Source organism: Rissa tridactyla, chromosome 3, assembly GCF_028500815.1.
Source record: "Rissa tridactyla isolate bRisTri1 chromosome 3, bRisTri1.patW.cur.20221130, whole genome shotgun sequence".
NCBI classification, from domain to species: Eukaryota; Metazoa; Chordata; class Aves; order Charadriiformes; family Laridae; genus Rissa; species Rissa tridactyla.
Window position 1 is genome coordinate 29,141,878 of NC_071468.1, and position 15,639 is coordinate 29,157,516.

The 15,639-nt window shown below is 34.5% G+C and overlaps 1 protein-coding gene across 1 annotated transcript in view; it reads right to left on the reverse strand.

Annotated features, from left to right (window-relative positions):
• Window positions 1-15,639, reverse strand: part of LRPPRC (leucine rich pentatricopeptide repeat containing) — a 93,928-nt gene that overhangs the window by 49,788 nt on the left and 28,501 nt on the right. The window contains 10 exon segments of the mRNA XM_054195083.1: window positions 875-1,079; window positions 2,709-2,794; window positions 4,184-4,314; window positions 5,549-5,662; window positions 6,374-6,427; window positions 6,774-6,851; window positions 7,066-7,172; window positions 8,308-8,365; window positions 10,604-10,631; window positions 13,866-13,935. Coding sequence (XP_054051058.1) covers window positions 875-1,079; window positions 2,709-2,794; window positions 4,184-4,314; window positions 5,549-5,662; window positions 6,374-6,427; window positions 6,774-6,851; window positions 7,066-7,172; window positions 8,308-8,365; window positions 10,604-10,631; window positions 13,866-13,935 — 931 coding nt within the window.

The window sequence follows — 15,639 nt, forward strand, 5'->3', positions numbered from 1 at the left end:
CGCTGATTTCATAGGTACTATGTTTAAGCCAAGAACATTCATATACATGAACCAAACAGCAAGAAATTAATCAATCAGTGTAGCTGCAAGAGGTTAAAATCCAGCAACTACATAAATGACATAAGAAAAAAAATAAGAGGATTGTGCATATGGTAAAGGAAGTTAAAAGGGACTCTTGGCTCAATTTTAGTAAGTAATTGTTATATAGTTCATACATACATGAAATGAAATATCCCACACCTCATAATGAAAATTTATGCAAAGGAACATGACACATGGAATTACAGATACTTCCTGTTAGAATGAATATATGAACTTCCTTTTCCCTATTAAATGGTATTAAAAGTATATGGGGGGTGTGGGGTGTGGAAATCACAATAGACAAACTAGACAGTAATTTCTTTGAATTTTAAATTCAGCAACATAGCAGTCTATTGGCAATAACATCAAATTATTTGAATTACGTGAATTAAAAATATTTCCGTGTTCAACAATCACCCTTCAACTCACCTGAGATTATTGGATGGCACAGCAAAATAATGCTGTTTTGATGGGAAAATTTTAGAATCAAGAAATTCATAAGCATATTCCAATATACAGCCATTTCATCTCTGATGTGTCCATAAAACACAGCTGTTGCTCCCAAACATCAAGACATGACGCCTAACTGATGAAAACAGACTTATCTAACTTAAAACATATTCGTTTATTACTATTCCTAGATCACTTAAGTATTATATGTCCGTGCATGTTTATGTGCCTGAGCAGCACCTTCAAACACGAATGTGCAGCTGTGTATAGCGTACACAGGTCATACAACACAAATAAATATCATATGATAACTTCTTTCATCTGAAGCCCAAACATAGCTTACTTTTCAAGGTGAACTGTAATCAGAGGGGCATGAAGGACAGCAGTTTCTGCCAACCCCAGGTTCACAATGGTCTCATGTAATCGATTCACTGTTTCAACTTCACCTCTCATGGCAGCGGCATTAAGAATGCGGAAAAAAGATGCAACTGTTCTGTCTGAGATAGGAACATCCTTCTCTTTCATCTCCGTTAGAATGTTAATAGCATCTACAATGAAACAACACAAAAGACCCTTAGGTAATTTCATGTAGGGAAAACAAACTGCTATTAAAACAGCATTTCAAACCCAGCAGGAATGTAAATTCTGGCGTATAATGCCGATTTCAAGTTAATTACTACTTGCATTTCTAAACGAGACTACAATTATAAATCCACAATAGCATGGTTTTATCATTTTGCTGCAACTTTGACTACAAATTATAGATAGGAACTGTGTGCCCACTCTGCACCACATAACCCTGTATAGCCTGCCCTATAGCTGCAAGATTCTACTAAATGGATGCTTTTATCGTTCAATGCTAACATCTGCTAAATCACTCCATTGTTTCTTCAGCAGATGGCTTGTCACGAGGCCAGATAATAAAGATATGTTTACACTGTATATACAGCCAGACTAATGGTCTGATACCGATAGGGCCTGTTTGCTGTGTCGATACTAATTAGCCAAGGAGAGCCAATGAAAGCTTTCTAACAGACTGCATGTTAAAACATTAGGTTCATTAAGCTTCATTAGTAAGGCAGAAACAAACATTTTGGTATATGGAATAAGTGCATTTTTATAATGTTCTTAATTATTGCATAGACAGAATGTTTTGACCACTTTACATTTGGCTACATTTATGAATTGTTTTATTTTCTGAGGGACATTTATGCTCTTAAAAGCAAGCTAATCTTTTCAAACTGCTTTAATGTAGAGGTGGTCATGATCTGATTTATTATGATTTGGAAAACATCAGCTTTGTTTGTTATTTTTCTAATAGTAAGCTTCTTAAGAGGCCAAGACACATTTCAAAGAAAGATCTTACAAGAAAAAAAATTACATTAGCTTTTTTATTTTACTGTACATTGTTTTATATAAAACCATAACATTTTGTGTCTAGGCTTGGACAATACTTTTATGGTTTGAGTCTTCTACAGAATCATAGAACTCAATATTCAGAATCACCTTTTAAAATTGATGACAGCCTAGAGTTGTTTTAAAGATCAACCAAATCATGTAAATTGCAGAATTGTATTAGACTAAATTAGAGAAATTAAAGTGCTAACAGCTTAATGCAAACATCTAGAAATACCAAATAGGCAGTTTCCAGAACACTCATTAAAAGCCAAAATTTCCAGGCAGCATGACAGATTGACTCTCAATTCAGTAACAAACACGTAAAAGAATACTATCAGAAAAATATATACTTTATAAAAAGTTAAATGATTTTTTGCAGTACTTGGCTCTTGTAAGAAGGTTATGTTTATAGGTTTTATGTTCAGCCTTCAGACCTTCTTAAGCAAAAACAAAGCCATTAGTCTAGGCACATACGCAATTTGTGCCATAAGTCATGATCTTCAAACTCAATCCAAACAGCAATGCTAATAAAAACTAGCTGCAGAAATGCAAAAAGCACTGAGCTGTGCAAATGTAAATGACAAGCTTGCCAATCCATTAAAACTAATGGCCTGCACTGTCCAAGCATCTCTGGTTGAATTCACATGCAAATTTGTATGCAAAATGTTCAAGCACTTTTCAGGACATGATATACCATTAATATCAACTCACATTTTTATTCTTGAGGCAAGATATATTTATTATATAGCAGAAACACACAAAGAAAGCAAATGGATTACCTTCTAGTCTACCATGCTTTCCTAAGACTTCTACCAGTGCTACGTACTTTCCAGTGTCAAGAGCAACAGGTGAATTCTTAGGGAAGCTAGAAATTAAAACATTAAGAATTGTATCAACAGAAATTCACATTTTATGGATTCAGCTTAAAGATTTATTTTTAAAACTATATAACAAAACAACAGCATTAAGAGCTAAAAGTTTTAGTAAGTATTTAAGGAAAAATGTCATAGACTTTACAAGACGCACCGTTAAAATGTGATTTAAAAATATTATCCACACACCTTCCCTCCCCCAAAACCCAAAACTTGTATTTTAAAGAGACAAATAGTTCAATTAATTATTTGGTAGTTATTGCATAAAACAGGATATTTCCCAGAAGCCTGGGAAGAAAACTCAGTCCACATGGCTGGGACGGGGCTATATTCTTTTTGATAAAGAATATGAAAGTATTCATATATGGTAACAAGTTAAAAGCTACTATTTTGAAGTTTCTGCTATGTACTTGTTTGCTTTTTTTCTGGAAGTTTTGAAAGTAATTCCTCCTCTGCTGTTTCTTTTTGTAACAACTGAAAGAGTCACTTCTGAAGAATATTATGCTACACTTGAGGCAGATCAGTAAAAGCATGCTACTGCAGTGAAGCTCCGCTAGAAGACTCAATTGTACTTCATGCAAGCTCACTATGGGGATTGTGCGAGAGTGGTAATACGGCCAAAACCAATACACTACCATTATTTGCAGAGTGGCAAATTTCTTGATATTCAGAGCTCAATCATTTCACATAATTTCAAACACTACCAAGGCGTAATGAGCACCTGCCTGCCAACCTACTGTAAAACCAAAGCAAATACTTTGTGAATACGTATGAGAGAGAGAGAACCTCAAGTAACACATAACTTGTTCTATAATCACTGTAGCATCGGACCGAAAGGAGTCTTCCACAGGGAAAACGGGAAGAAAAAAGAAAGAATTTGCTCTGGGATAAGTCATGCACAACATGTTTTAGCTAGGAGCTAATGTTCACAGCCAAGATACGAAGCTCTGAAAATAAAAATTTAAAGCTGACAATCGTAAAATAACGTCACTGTGCAGCATATTCGAAACACATTCTAGGTGCTTTCTAACACACAATACAGGTACTTTTTTTCCCCGCCTTAAATTAAGCAAAACTTCAATTTAGACACTGTGTTTAAAATAAAAACAAACAGATCCTACATTGATATCTTCCTTTTTTTAAAAAAAAAAAAAAGAAAGATAATTACTGACCATACAAAGTAGCTGCTTTTGATGTTCAATTATACAAAGCAAATTTTTTGTTTCAAAAAACCACACCTCTGACTGTTTTAAATGCACATACATCGGTGGGGAAAACTAATTAAAAATGGATGAGGGGGTTAATACTCAACCTACTTAATTCAACAAGGTCTGTGTATCAGCATAAATCTCTGTGACATGTTTCAGTGCCGGTGTACTTACACTTTTTCTTTCAGGTTCATTGCCTCTTCTACATTATCATGTCGACAGCACAAATTTATTAAGGCTGCATAGCCACCGACAACCATGTCCGGTTCGTATTTGGCTTTCACTTCAAGGGCTTTTTGCATATTCTAAAAAAGGAACAAAGCAAAGATGTGAACTAGAGGAAAAGTCAAGATGACATTATGATTCTTCTATGTTCAGTATGCAGTACATGACTGCTTTAGTGCATTTAGTAGTGTAAGATCACATTTGAAAACACAGTGCTATAATGCTTTAGCAAATTTTAAGTGAAAGTTATTTTGCAGAAATTAGTACTTTTCTAAAACACCTTTTAGATTGAGAGTAGATTTCTAAATAATTTTTCTTGCTTTATATTCCTAGCATGTTTTAATGTAAGACTTTTTTTTTTTTCTAATCCAGACAGACTCCATAAACATGATTAACCCGAATTCTAAAATAGTTCTTATTTATTTGGAATTCATAAAAATTTTCACCTGCTACACTGCCAAACACATAAGAAAACTACTTTCTAAAGAATAAGAAACTACTTAAAAAATAAGAAACTACTTAAAAGGGGGTTTTTTTGTTTGTTTGTTTTTTGTTTTTTTTTCCACATTCCTATTCATACATTTGACCACTTTGAACTTACAACAGTGTTTACTTCTAGTTCTATTTCATACGCAAAATCACAGAAACAGACATCTGAGAATCACTCTTTCTAAGTTGCATTCTTAGCAACAGAGAATATTGTGCTATCATCTGCATGACTGTTACTGCTCCTATATATACAGCTTTATAGGCAGGATCATACTGAACAAGAAACTGAATAAAAGTGTGGTGATACCCCACAAATTACAGACACACACTAAATGAATGTAAACTACAGCTGGACGCCTGCCGAATGCAGGCAAGAGACCCTTTATCTCAGAAGAGCTTTCCTCCTGCAGGAAAATGGAATTTCAATCCCTGCATTAACAACCTACTAATATTTGAATTGCAAATGACTAGTGCATGTATCAGTTGCTTGACAATCTAGATATAAGAGACCGGAGCCATGGCTTGAAAGGACATTTGGCATGTATGATAAACCTATCACAGCTGTTACTATCATTCACTTTGCAGATTATTGTAAACAAACTTCAGCAACCCCAAAACATGCCATTCAAGGTGTTGCTGAAATTAGTTAACCTTTTGATTTAATTGCTTTTTGCACTTATGTTTGATTTATAAGCATCAAACCATGAAACCTCAAGCACTGCACTTGTCTTTGCTTAACTATGTCTTTCCATAATACAGTCACATTTCTGTCCCTTTAAAAATATAGCTATGTGTTTCCAATTATCTCTGCATTGCTTAAGATACCTCTTCTTCACAAAGAGCATGTATGAGTTGTTTCAAGACATCTGTAATAGGCTGGTTTTCAGCTTTTCGCTTTTCGAGTTTCTTCTCCAAAGCAGACACGTCAGATTTAGCACTCTAAATGGAGGTAACAGAAAGAATGTCAATTGCAAAAACACCCTTCCCTGAACAACTTGTCGGATCACTTTAATAAAAGACAGACAAAATAATCCTTTTCTTTCATACTATAAGAAAATTTTTAATCATTTAAGGTGCTTTTATCTGTTTAAACAGTACATACTAATTGAAGATTTGAGTCAGAATACAGTAAAAAAAGCATTAAATAACATATCTACAAAGGTCAACATTACTATTTCTCTCATACTCAGTTCTTTGTGTTCAGGGAAGTAGGGAATAGAATTCTATTTCATTTTCCATCTCCACTCTGCTCAGATCAGAGATGTAAAGACTTGACACTCCACCATTAGAAGGAGTATGGATTTATATGGTTCCTGCCACTCAAGTGGATCACTGTAATTTACAAGCATGAATTAAGCCTCACATCACCACTGTTAACTAACTAGAACTTTCAAAAAAATATTTACCAGACAGGGAAACTGAGGCATGAAAACTCAGCCAAGTCCAAGGTCAAGTATCAGGTCTATGTGAAAATCTGGACAGCCTTTACTTCTACTCTGGAAAGTAACCTCTGAACTTCAAATGGTAGATTTAAATTACCTTAATATACTTCCATGATCTGAAAGCTAGTGATTACACTTGATCTAAAACCCATATCCAAACATTATTATTACAGTAAGAACAAGCATAGCGAGCTGTGAATTTACTTACTTCTGGAATGTTGTCTGTAGACAGGAATTTTTTATGAGACAGTAACCTTGCATCCTAAAATGTAGTGAGACAGAGATATCACTAATCCCCCCAAAAAAGTTCAACGACTAAGTAAGCATATCATGCTAAAAATGTTCAGGTTAATCATATAATTGCAATGTTTAAAAAAGCTGTATTCTTCACCATTACTACATTGACTTGCAAAAGCACTTATTAAATGTATCCCTCAAAAACTTTCACATATGAAATGAAAACAGCTTCAACAGTGAAAAATCATGGAAAGGTTAAAAGGCTTACATATAATCACTACATAGAGATTTATTTTGCAAAGGAGAATATATTCATAGAGTACAGATAGTCCATATTTTAGCTTCAAAGTAATTGCTATAGAACCACAGACCTTAATTAATTCAGGAACTTGAGAGGAGTCCAGCAGTCTGCAAATGCCGCTGTAGTGGGTTGTAGGGATAACTATATTCTGTACCAAGAGGTGGGGAAAAAAAATTATATGAGTTTTGAAACACAACCAAACTGAAATTTGTCTAACAGAAATTATCTCAGACGTAATTCAAGTCTCCAGCTCTTGCATGTCATTGAGAAGTGGTCTGGTTGTACTTAAAAGCAGCAATTTCAAATCTAATAGATACATGTCAGGCAGGACAGGCATTATGTAGCAAAAAATGAAACGGTACCATCTTCTTCAGCTGATGGAAGTATTGTCTCAAACGCTCCTCCTTGGCCTGTACCTCTGAGTCACTCATGCTGTCAATCAAGTGATAAAGAAAATAGCCAACAGCTTCTGTGGAAAAAAACAAGAGAAAGCATTCCACTAAAATTACCGAGACTGTCATGTTATCAAGATTAATTTATAAGAAATCATTTTGGTGTGAGATGTCACCCTGATGAGAGGCTCTGAAATGGCAACAATGATCACTGAGGCATAGAGATTATGTGGTTTGGGAGCACATATCTAACTGGTGAGTGAAAGGAATATTAATTATTTTCAGACCTAGTGACAGCTTTTCAGTACAGAATCTTACTTCAATCTATTTTTTCCACTGCCGTGTGACAGAAGTGGTACTGCCCAAGGCCTTCCCCCCCTTTCCTGCCCGCTACCCCAAATAGTTGCCACAAATATTTTGTCATCGCTCAAAAGAAAAAACAGATTTCTAACACTTTGCATATTTATTCTGTACATTTTACCCATTATATTCCATTAGCAAGCTACAGTAAGTACTGTAATATTAATATAAGAACATAAAAAATATTTTAACCATTAGATCACCTAATACTGAAGAAGTTGCCTATTAGCCAATGAAAATCAAGATTTCACAGATTTTATCAAATAGTGCTAAGTTTCTTACCTATGCAAATGTAAAAATATAGGGAGTCCTGTGGCTAAGGCTAGGAAGAGCTTCAGTAATTGTCTTCTCAAATGTTAGTTTTCCCCATACCCCCTTGCTCCTCCTGCCCCGACAGGAGGGAAAAAAAAACCCCGTTTTTTAAAAAACAGATTATACAAAAAAGTATACTTATTGCAAAGTAGAAGATTTGTGATAAGTACCATTTTGCTTCAAAAAAATCAGAAGAGCTACTGAAGTTAAAACTAGGTTGAAAGACTGCATTATTATTATTTTTTTTAAAGTATTTAAGCACTGATACTGTGTTCATTCTAAATCTCTATTTTGTTGAATAATTTTAGAAAAATAAATCATTATCAGCAAGATTTATTTATAATTCTAAAAAAAAAAAAGATCTCATGGATCTCACAAAATATGCTCTGATTATTCGAATCAGGATTTTACCCAACATGTTTTCAAATTTCACTTTCAAAAAGAAGCAATCAGTGTTTACTGTTGTAATCCCTCAAACCCATCATTACACAGAAGAACGGATTTGTGGATAAGTTACAATCATAGAAATTGAAACTCTACCAGTTGGTCCTAGAGGCGTCAGGCAATAACGTTCATCCTTGTACAACAGTTCCGTTATCTGGTAAGACAGAATAATCGTACATTGCAGCCAAAAGAAGCAAGCAAGGACAAATAGTATCTGAAATTGAATTCTCAAAATAATAAAGCATTTCTCTGTTAAAGTATTATTCTTTACCACATCATAGTAATTCCCTAAGAAATACAATGAAGTGTTTTTTGTAAATAATAGGTTCTTCTTAAAAAATATATTGCAAACAGAAATGCTTTCTGAGGTATGGCAGTAAGACAGACAGTCTAGTATTCTGTTTATGTATCATTCTACAGAAAGTTAGCTATTGTAAGACATTGCTTAAAGCAAACATTAACCAGTGTCACTCCCAGAGATGGTACAATTATGTTCCAATTTACCAAAAGGCTGAAATTGGCCCATAAAGCTTTTTCTTTTTTTATTTTGAAAGAAGGAAATACATGAAGAAAATAGAGGAACACGATTTATCATGCTCTGCTAGATTTAAGAGAACTAGTACAGCTGTTGTAAATAAGTGCAATTTTGAATGACAAAATACGCATCCATAAAAATTAATTGCATTTGACTAAATTTAACACACATTCCATCAGTCATACAAACTGAAGGAATACGTAGATTTTCCTTCATCAGAGGAAAAGAAGCGTTTACCCAAAAGCCCCCATGTCCTACCTACAAATAGTTTAATCTAAACTAAGTCACTTCAAAAATCCATTTGTCCTTAAGAAAATTACATCAGCTTTAGTTAAAAGCTGAGATTTTAAGTATTTCAAGAATTTTGCTTTATATGCCACGATGCTAGAATGGAATCTGAAAGAAGTTAGAAGGAGATGCATTCCCACTGTCAGTGCTGTGTTTTAAGTAATGACAGAAGAAAAGGAACTCTCATGTTCAATTGTTAATGAAAATGGATAAACAAAGCCAGAAAATACCAAACGTGCAATGGAATACTGTATCTATGACTTCTCATTTTACCAATACCACGGACACTGTGGACAGTTAAACTACAGCTTTCTTCTGCCCTTTTGCCCTCATTCTCCTATGACAAATCAACAGACAGAAGAACCTACAACTACAAAAAAAAAAAATCCAAGAAAGTCATGATAACATAGTTCTCCTTCTCAATCAAATCTCAGAGAATACCAAAAAGGATGGATTACAGAAAAAAAAAAAATGCATGATATTATTTCTAATGCTATCATTTCTTATTTTAGAAGGTTAAGACACATATTTACTCATAAATTTAGCAAAGACAACAAAATGTATCTTTATTCCATTGTGGAGAACAGCTGAAGTAACTCTAGTACTATTTCATGTGCAGACCACAATTACTTCAGTCCTCTGACTGTCCTTCAAAATTAATTTCATAATGGGAGTAATAAGAGACCCCCTTTTTTTCTCTCTCTGCCCTCCCTTTTTATTTTTTAAATGGAAAAAGGAAGAATAGAGGCAGAGGAAAAAAACAACCTCTCACTATAATCTTCACACAACAGAAGATGGTAGCAAAATACAAAAAACCCTGGCACCTCACACTTGTACCTGATTTATACAAATCCTTAATCAGTGACTTTTTAAATTACAATTTCCATTTCATTCCAAAAATCTAAAATATACTGCAAACCATGTATTAGTTTATTAGACAGCAGCTACACTATCAAAGAAAAAAAAAAAAAAGACATCTCATCTATCCTAGTGTTCTACAAAATGTATTGACCAAGTTATATTGCACTGTCTTTCTAATGTAGCCCATACCAGGGAGGGTTCGATGATCAGTCATCTCCCCTTCACTTCATCCAGGTGACTTCCTTCATCTGGCTTTGCCTTCAATATTTTAAGTTATATGATAGAAACTTTAAAATTCTAATTGTGCCTTATTATTTTACTAGTACTAATGCAGGGATAGGAAGAAAGTTTAGGGAAGGCAGGAAAGGGAATTAAACAATGTCAGACTGCACAACTGTGGCAGGCTTTGTTCCAGAAGCTACAACTCTGTACTACCTTCAGCTATAACAACACTATCTAGAAATACGAGTAGCATAAGCTACACGACATGATAACACCACATTTGATTTTTCACAATTACCCTTAACTTTCCAATTTGAAAGTTCAATTTCATACAGTTGTACCATCTGTCACTGACAAAAGTCTTGCTCAAATTAGTCAGGTTGCCAATAATAAGGCTCACAATTCAGATTTACAGGGATGAGTCACAAACATGCACTGTCTAAAGAACTTTATTTTATTTACAGCATTATTATTATCTCCACTTACCTTGCTCCAAAGATGTACATCATTTGAGCTGAAGAGGGCAGCAAAGGATAACAAATTAAAAGCAACAAAATGATTTTACTCTTCTATCTTTTTAAAAAAAAAAAACCCGACAAATCATTAACACTGAGAATCTTATTAAATTATTTAAATAAAATTAAAATAGAATAATTGCCACATATTGTTTAAACCAACTTTGTACAGAATAAGTATTGTACTTTTTACTATACTGCATATGGTCATAGTTTCTGCTAAATAACTTAAAATAATGCAGCAACACAAACATAACTAAAGCTATGAAAAATATATTTTAGTTTTATTTTTCGTTCAATCTTTTAGTGTGTCCTAATTATACTTCTTTACTTTATACTTCATTCTATTTAGCATTTCAAGAACGTAAGCTTCACTAAAACAAGTCACACTTTACATAGCAAATAGCCAATATGTGGAATATGCTAGAGCAAAAAATCTAGACTCCTGTGCATTAAGATTTTTACTACAGACAGATTAACTACAGGCAGCTATAAATGTATTTATACCATGCAAAAAAGAAAGTAATCAAATCTCTTACTTAAGGTATAATGTTTATTACAGTGAGATAAATAGCTAATATTTTAAAAAATATTTAAAAAAACACCCATAGAACTCCAGTTTCTCCCCCCACAGAACAGGATAGAACTTGATGGAGAGCACTTCTCTATATATCATCAGGTTACAACCAAAGACCAAATGTTAACCAGTTCACTAGTGTAAAAAACCCAACAAATTAAAATGTTAATTTTAATATTAAAATATATTGAAGTATAAAAAACCTGACATATTCCTAGAATTTGTACAACATCAACATTCTCACTAGAAGCTGTAGCTTTTTGACAACTATAAAGCAGCACTAACCTAGACAAGGCTAAGAGACAAAAACTTATGACCTTATTTTATCTTCCTATGATTCTTATAAGGGGAAATAAGATGTCAGTCTGAACAGCTGCGTAGAAACTTGAAAGCATTCATAGCAGTTTAGGATTTTATTTCGGAGGTTCAAGCCTATGAGACATTTATTCTTTTTGTGCTACCGCCACTTGTATTTGAAAACGAGTCAAATGCAGGTCCAGACAGAAGCAGGGGGGGAAAAAAAAAATGCTATCTGTGAGGTTAGTTAAGCTTTCCTGGGTGAACTCGCTCCACCACTGACAGCATGACAATGAACTGCAGATATCAAATGCATCAATTTCCTAAAGTACTTGACTCTGAAATAGTAATGGTGCATCAGGCAGACAGAATGGGAATACTTTGAAGCAGTTACTAGAGAAGAACAGCTTCAACAGAAATCCATAAACTAGTCTGCCACAGACATTGTTCATGTATCCCTAGTGTCCATACCCTGTACTTTTGTACGCCAGTCCTAAACCCCACTCATTTGAACATTCAAGACCAGCATTTACTCATAAAATTTTGCTGCAGCCTTTACAAAAGGTACAAATATTCTTTTCTTCTATCTTATCATACCCTCAACCTTCATTTTCAGCCTGTTCTAGCCACTAAGTTTAAAATAGAAAAGGAAACATGAACTGGCATGCTTTCAGAAACAATATAAGGGTGGAAAATTTGGGAACAGCCAACCCTGTACATAGCTTCTGAAGCCAGGTAGTAATAAAGGCAAGCAAGAGAGATTAACATTAGAAGAAATAAAAAAAACCTTATGCCATGCTTACAAGTGTCAAGGAGAGGGGGGAAACAGTAAGATGAAGTAAAAAAAAAAAAAAATTAAAAAACAAGGAAAAAACCTCACCACAAAACCCCAACCTTAATTTCCCCCAGAATTCTGAGTTTTAGCCCAAATGTCTGATAACTGTTGAAATCTCAACAGCAGCAACTGTTCCACCACTAAGGAAGAGGAACTGTTTCAGTTGAGGAGAGTATGATCCTTCAGCAGCTAGTTTTCACAATACAAGTTGATAACGTTTTAAAGATACTTTAAATCACGTTCTGAACACCTACACAACTCTCCAGCGGTAGGGGTATTTCGTGCTAGCATTGCTTGTGTGTGGTAAACATTGGTATGGCTTCCTTTCTACTCCAAATCCTACTTCAACTGAATATTTATCAACACTTACAGAGAGAAAATGTTTTTAAAAAAATCTGTTACTTTCATTAATACATCTGAAACAGATGAGTCTGTGACTGACTACTGAAAGGAATAATAAAATAACCCCACTGGGTCTAAAACATTATTTCACTTATCCCTTGGATGTCAAGGTCAGCTAGGGCCTAGTTAACAAACGCAATTTGAACACTGGTTTGCTTCTCCTCCTTCTTTTCCTATGGTAGAGAAGGATCAGCTAGATAGAACGCGCAATTTACTAGGAAATTATTTTGGTCATATTCATCTGGTATGTTTTACTAACATCCAACCTAAACACAGTTGCATCTCATAGCCGTTACAAAATTTTAGGAAATAACTTAGTCAACAAAAAAATCAACCTTCAGACTCTGGTCTCCAGTAATATTAAGTGACCTCTCTCGTTCCCACTGGTGTAGGTATGCTGCAAAAAAACCTCATTCACCATCCTAAATGTTTGACTGGGGTAAATAATGATAGAAATTCTTGTTACTTCACATATACTTGCATAAGCTTAAGACAACCCTGCAAGTTAGCAAGGAACACTTCCTTACAAAAGGCGACCATTTGGCTGTGAATAAAAAGTCATGGCAGTGCAGCATAATACTAGGTGTTAAATGTGAGATTTCGGGAGTCATGTTAACCGAGAGGTCGCAGAAAGCTATCAGATGTAGCAGAACATGCCTGGCTCCTACTGGTGTTTTGTCTTCATTAAGCACTCATTTACTTTAAAGGATAATAGCAATAATCTTTAGGGAAATCTTATATTAACATCGCAGTTTATGAAGAAAATAGTGAATAAAGATAAAATCCCTAATGTTTACTACCCTGAGAAGTTTATAAAACTGTCAAATACCCCAGAACAAATAAGAACAGTGATATTCTTTTTAATCCACTATATATAATACTCCGAAGGTATGCTCATATATAGAGCAGAGGCAAGGAAAACAGGGAGAGCAGAGAGGAACAAAGATATTCTTCAGATCTGCTACAGATGTAACCTTACTTTTAAATTTTCAAACATGGTGTGTGGGGGGAAAAGACTGCGCAGACTTGTGCTCAACAAGGCAAAAAAAGAGACAGAACTTTGCTACAGAGGGAAAAAAAAAAAAAAAAAAAAAAAAAGAGGTATTCATATAGCAATCTTACCTTTTAAAACCCAAAATAAGGCTGTTTCTAAACTGGCGAATATCAATAGGAGGTGTGCTTCCTGAAGACACTGTAAATGAAAGGAATGTTTCTAAATAGTCATGGTAAAAAAATCCCTGAACTGCAATACGTCAAGTAAACAGGGTGTCATTCAGAAAATGATTTCATTAGTTTAGTGACAAACTTTTGCAAATCAAAATTTCAAATACTAGGGTATTTGAAACAGTCCTGGTTTTAATGAGCTCTAAATCTGCTTCCTTTCAAAAGGGATGAAATATTCCAAAGAGAGATTCTTCCCTCTTCGTTGCCTTTAATGTTAATAGCTAATACATTAGTCTTTTACAAAAATTAGTAATAGGAGTAAGCATTTTATCTGTAAAAAAGCCCAAGACCAAAGAAAATACTATGTTCCAAAAAGCAAAACAAAACCCAAACAATCCTAATCAAGAAAACCTGAGATATTAGTGCTGGAACAAAAAAAAGATCCACCAGAGGCAAATGGTTTGCTAATTGTTTCAGACTGAATATCTGCCTTGAAATAGGCTTTAGAATTTCCCCATCTATTTTTTAAATTTTTTTATTAAAAAAAAAAAAAAAGCAAAACAATGACACTTTCTTAGTTGTTTGCTTCTGCTGGTGTAGATTGCCTGACAAGAAAGAAAATGTGGTTCCATCTAAAGTGCCATCCACTGAATTACGTTAAACATAAGGGGGGAAAAAAAAAAAAGATACAGTTCTAAATGTTGCTATTTACAATATTGGTTGAACACAAAGGAAACTGTAAAATTACTTAAATTAGATGTACCTGAGAGGTCATTTACAGTTATGCCCTATGTTCTCATTTTTACATCATTTCTTGGCTAAAAAGATTCCAAATCATGCAACCTTCTTACGAGAATTCCTGTCTCTGATTCCAACGCCACAGTCCATCAAAGAAAAAAATACAGCAGTAGATGCATTTAAGTCCTGTATGAAGTTGTCATCATCTGACTTCACTATCACAATAGAATTAACCCCTGTAAAAACCTGAATGCACTGGGCCCTTTCAGCAAGGGCTGCAATATGGTATATAGTAGAAGAGAACAGAAATAAAACCATCTGCTCTATAGGAACCTGGGAAATAAAAGGCAGGAACAACACGCTAAAACCACTCCTCAGTCTAACTCCAGGCATCTAGAAAATGAAAAGTTTTAGATGTTGGAATGTTTGTTTTAGTTTGAAAATTTCAGGTAAAGTTGGTTTCAAGAAACCCTCAATACAAATCCTCCTCCAGTGATATATAAAACTTTTTGCTCATAAAAAGATGAGCAGAAAAGCATCTTAGTATGCTCAGCTGCTGCTGACAATCGGCAACGTGGTTTCCTTAGCAACAAACAAGTCTGAGAAAATCAAGAGGCTGACAATGAAGTGGAATGGAACAGCATGATAAAGGGAAAAAGCGTCTCTCGTGTATGACGCCTTATGCGCCCAGATTCCTCAGCTGATGCTTCATAGTTTTCATCTTGTCAGTAGCAGAAATCTATACATTATAAGGTATGAGAAGCTGAATCAATACACCCAGATAGCAACCAGCATTAATAACCAACCTTTGCCTCCCACAACTACCCTGATGAGACAATCTTGAACTATTTTCCATACTGCCTCTATTTTTCCCTCTTTGTAATACTGCAAAAGAAGCCAAGTCAAAACCAACCAACCAAACAAAAAAAATCAGCTCTTATCATTACATAGGTGCTAATTAGATTTACCAGCATTCATTTCAGCTCAGTAAACT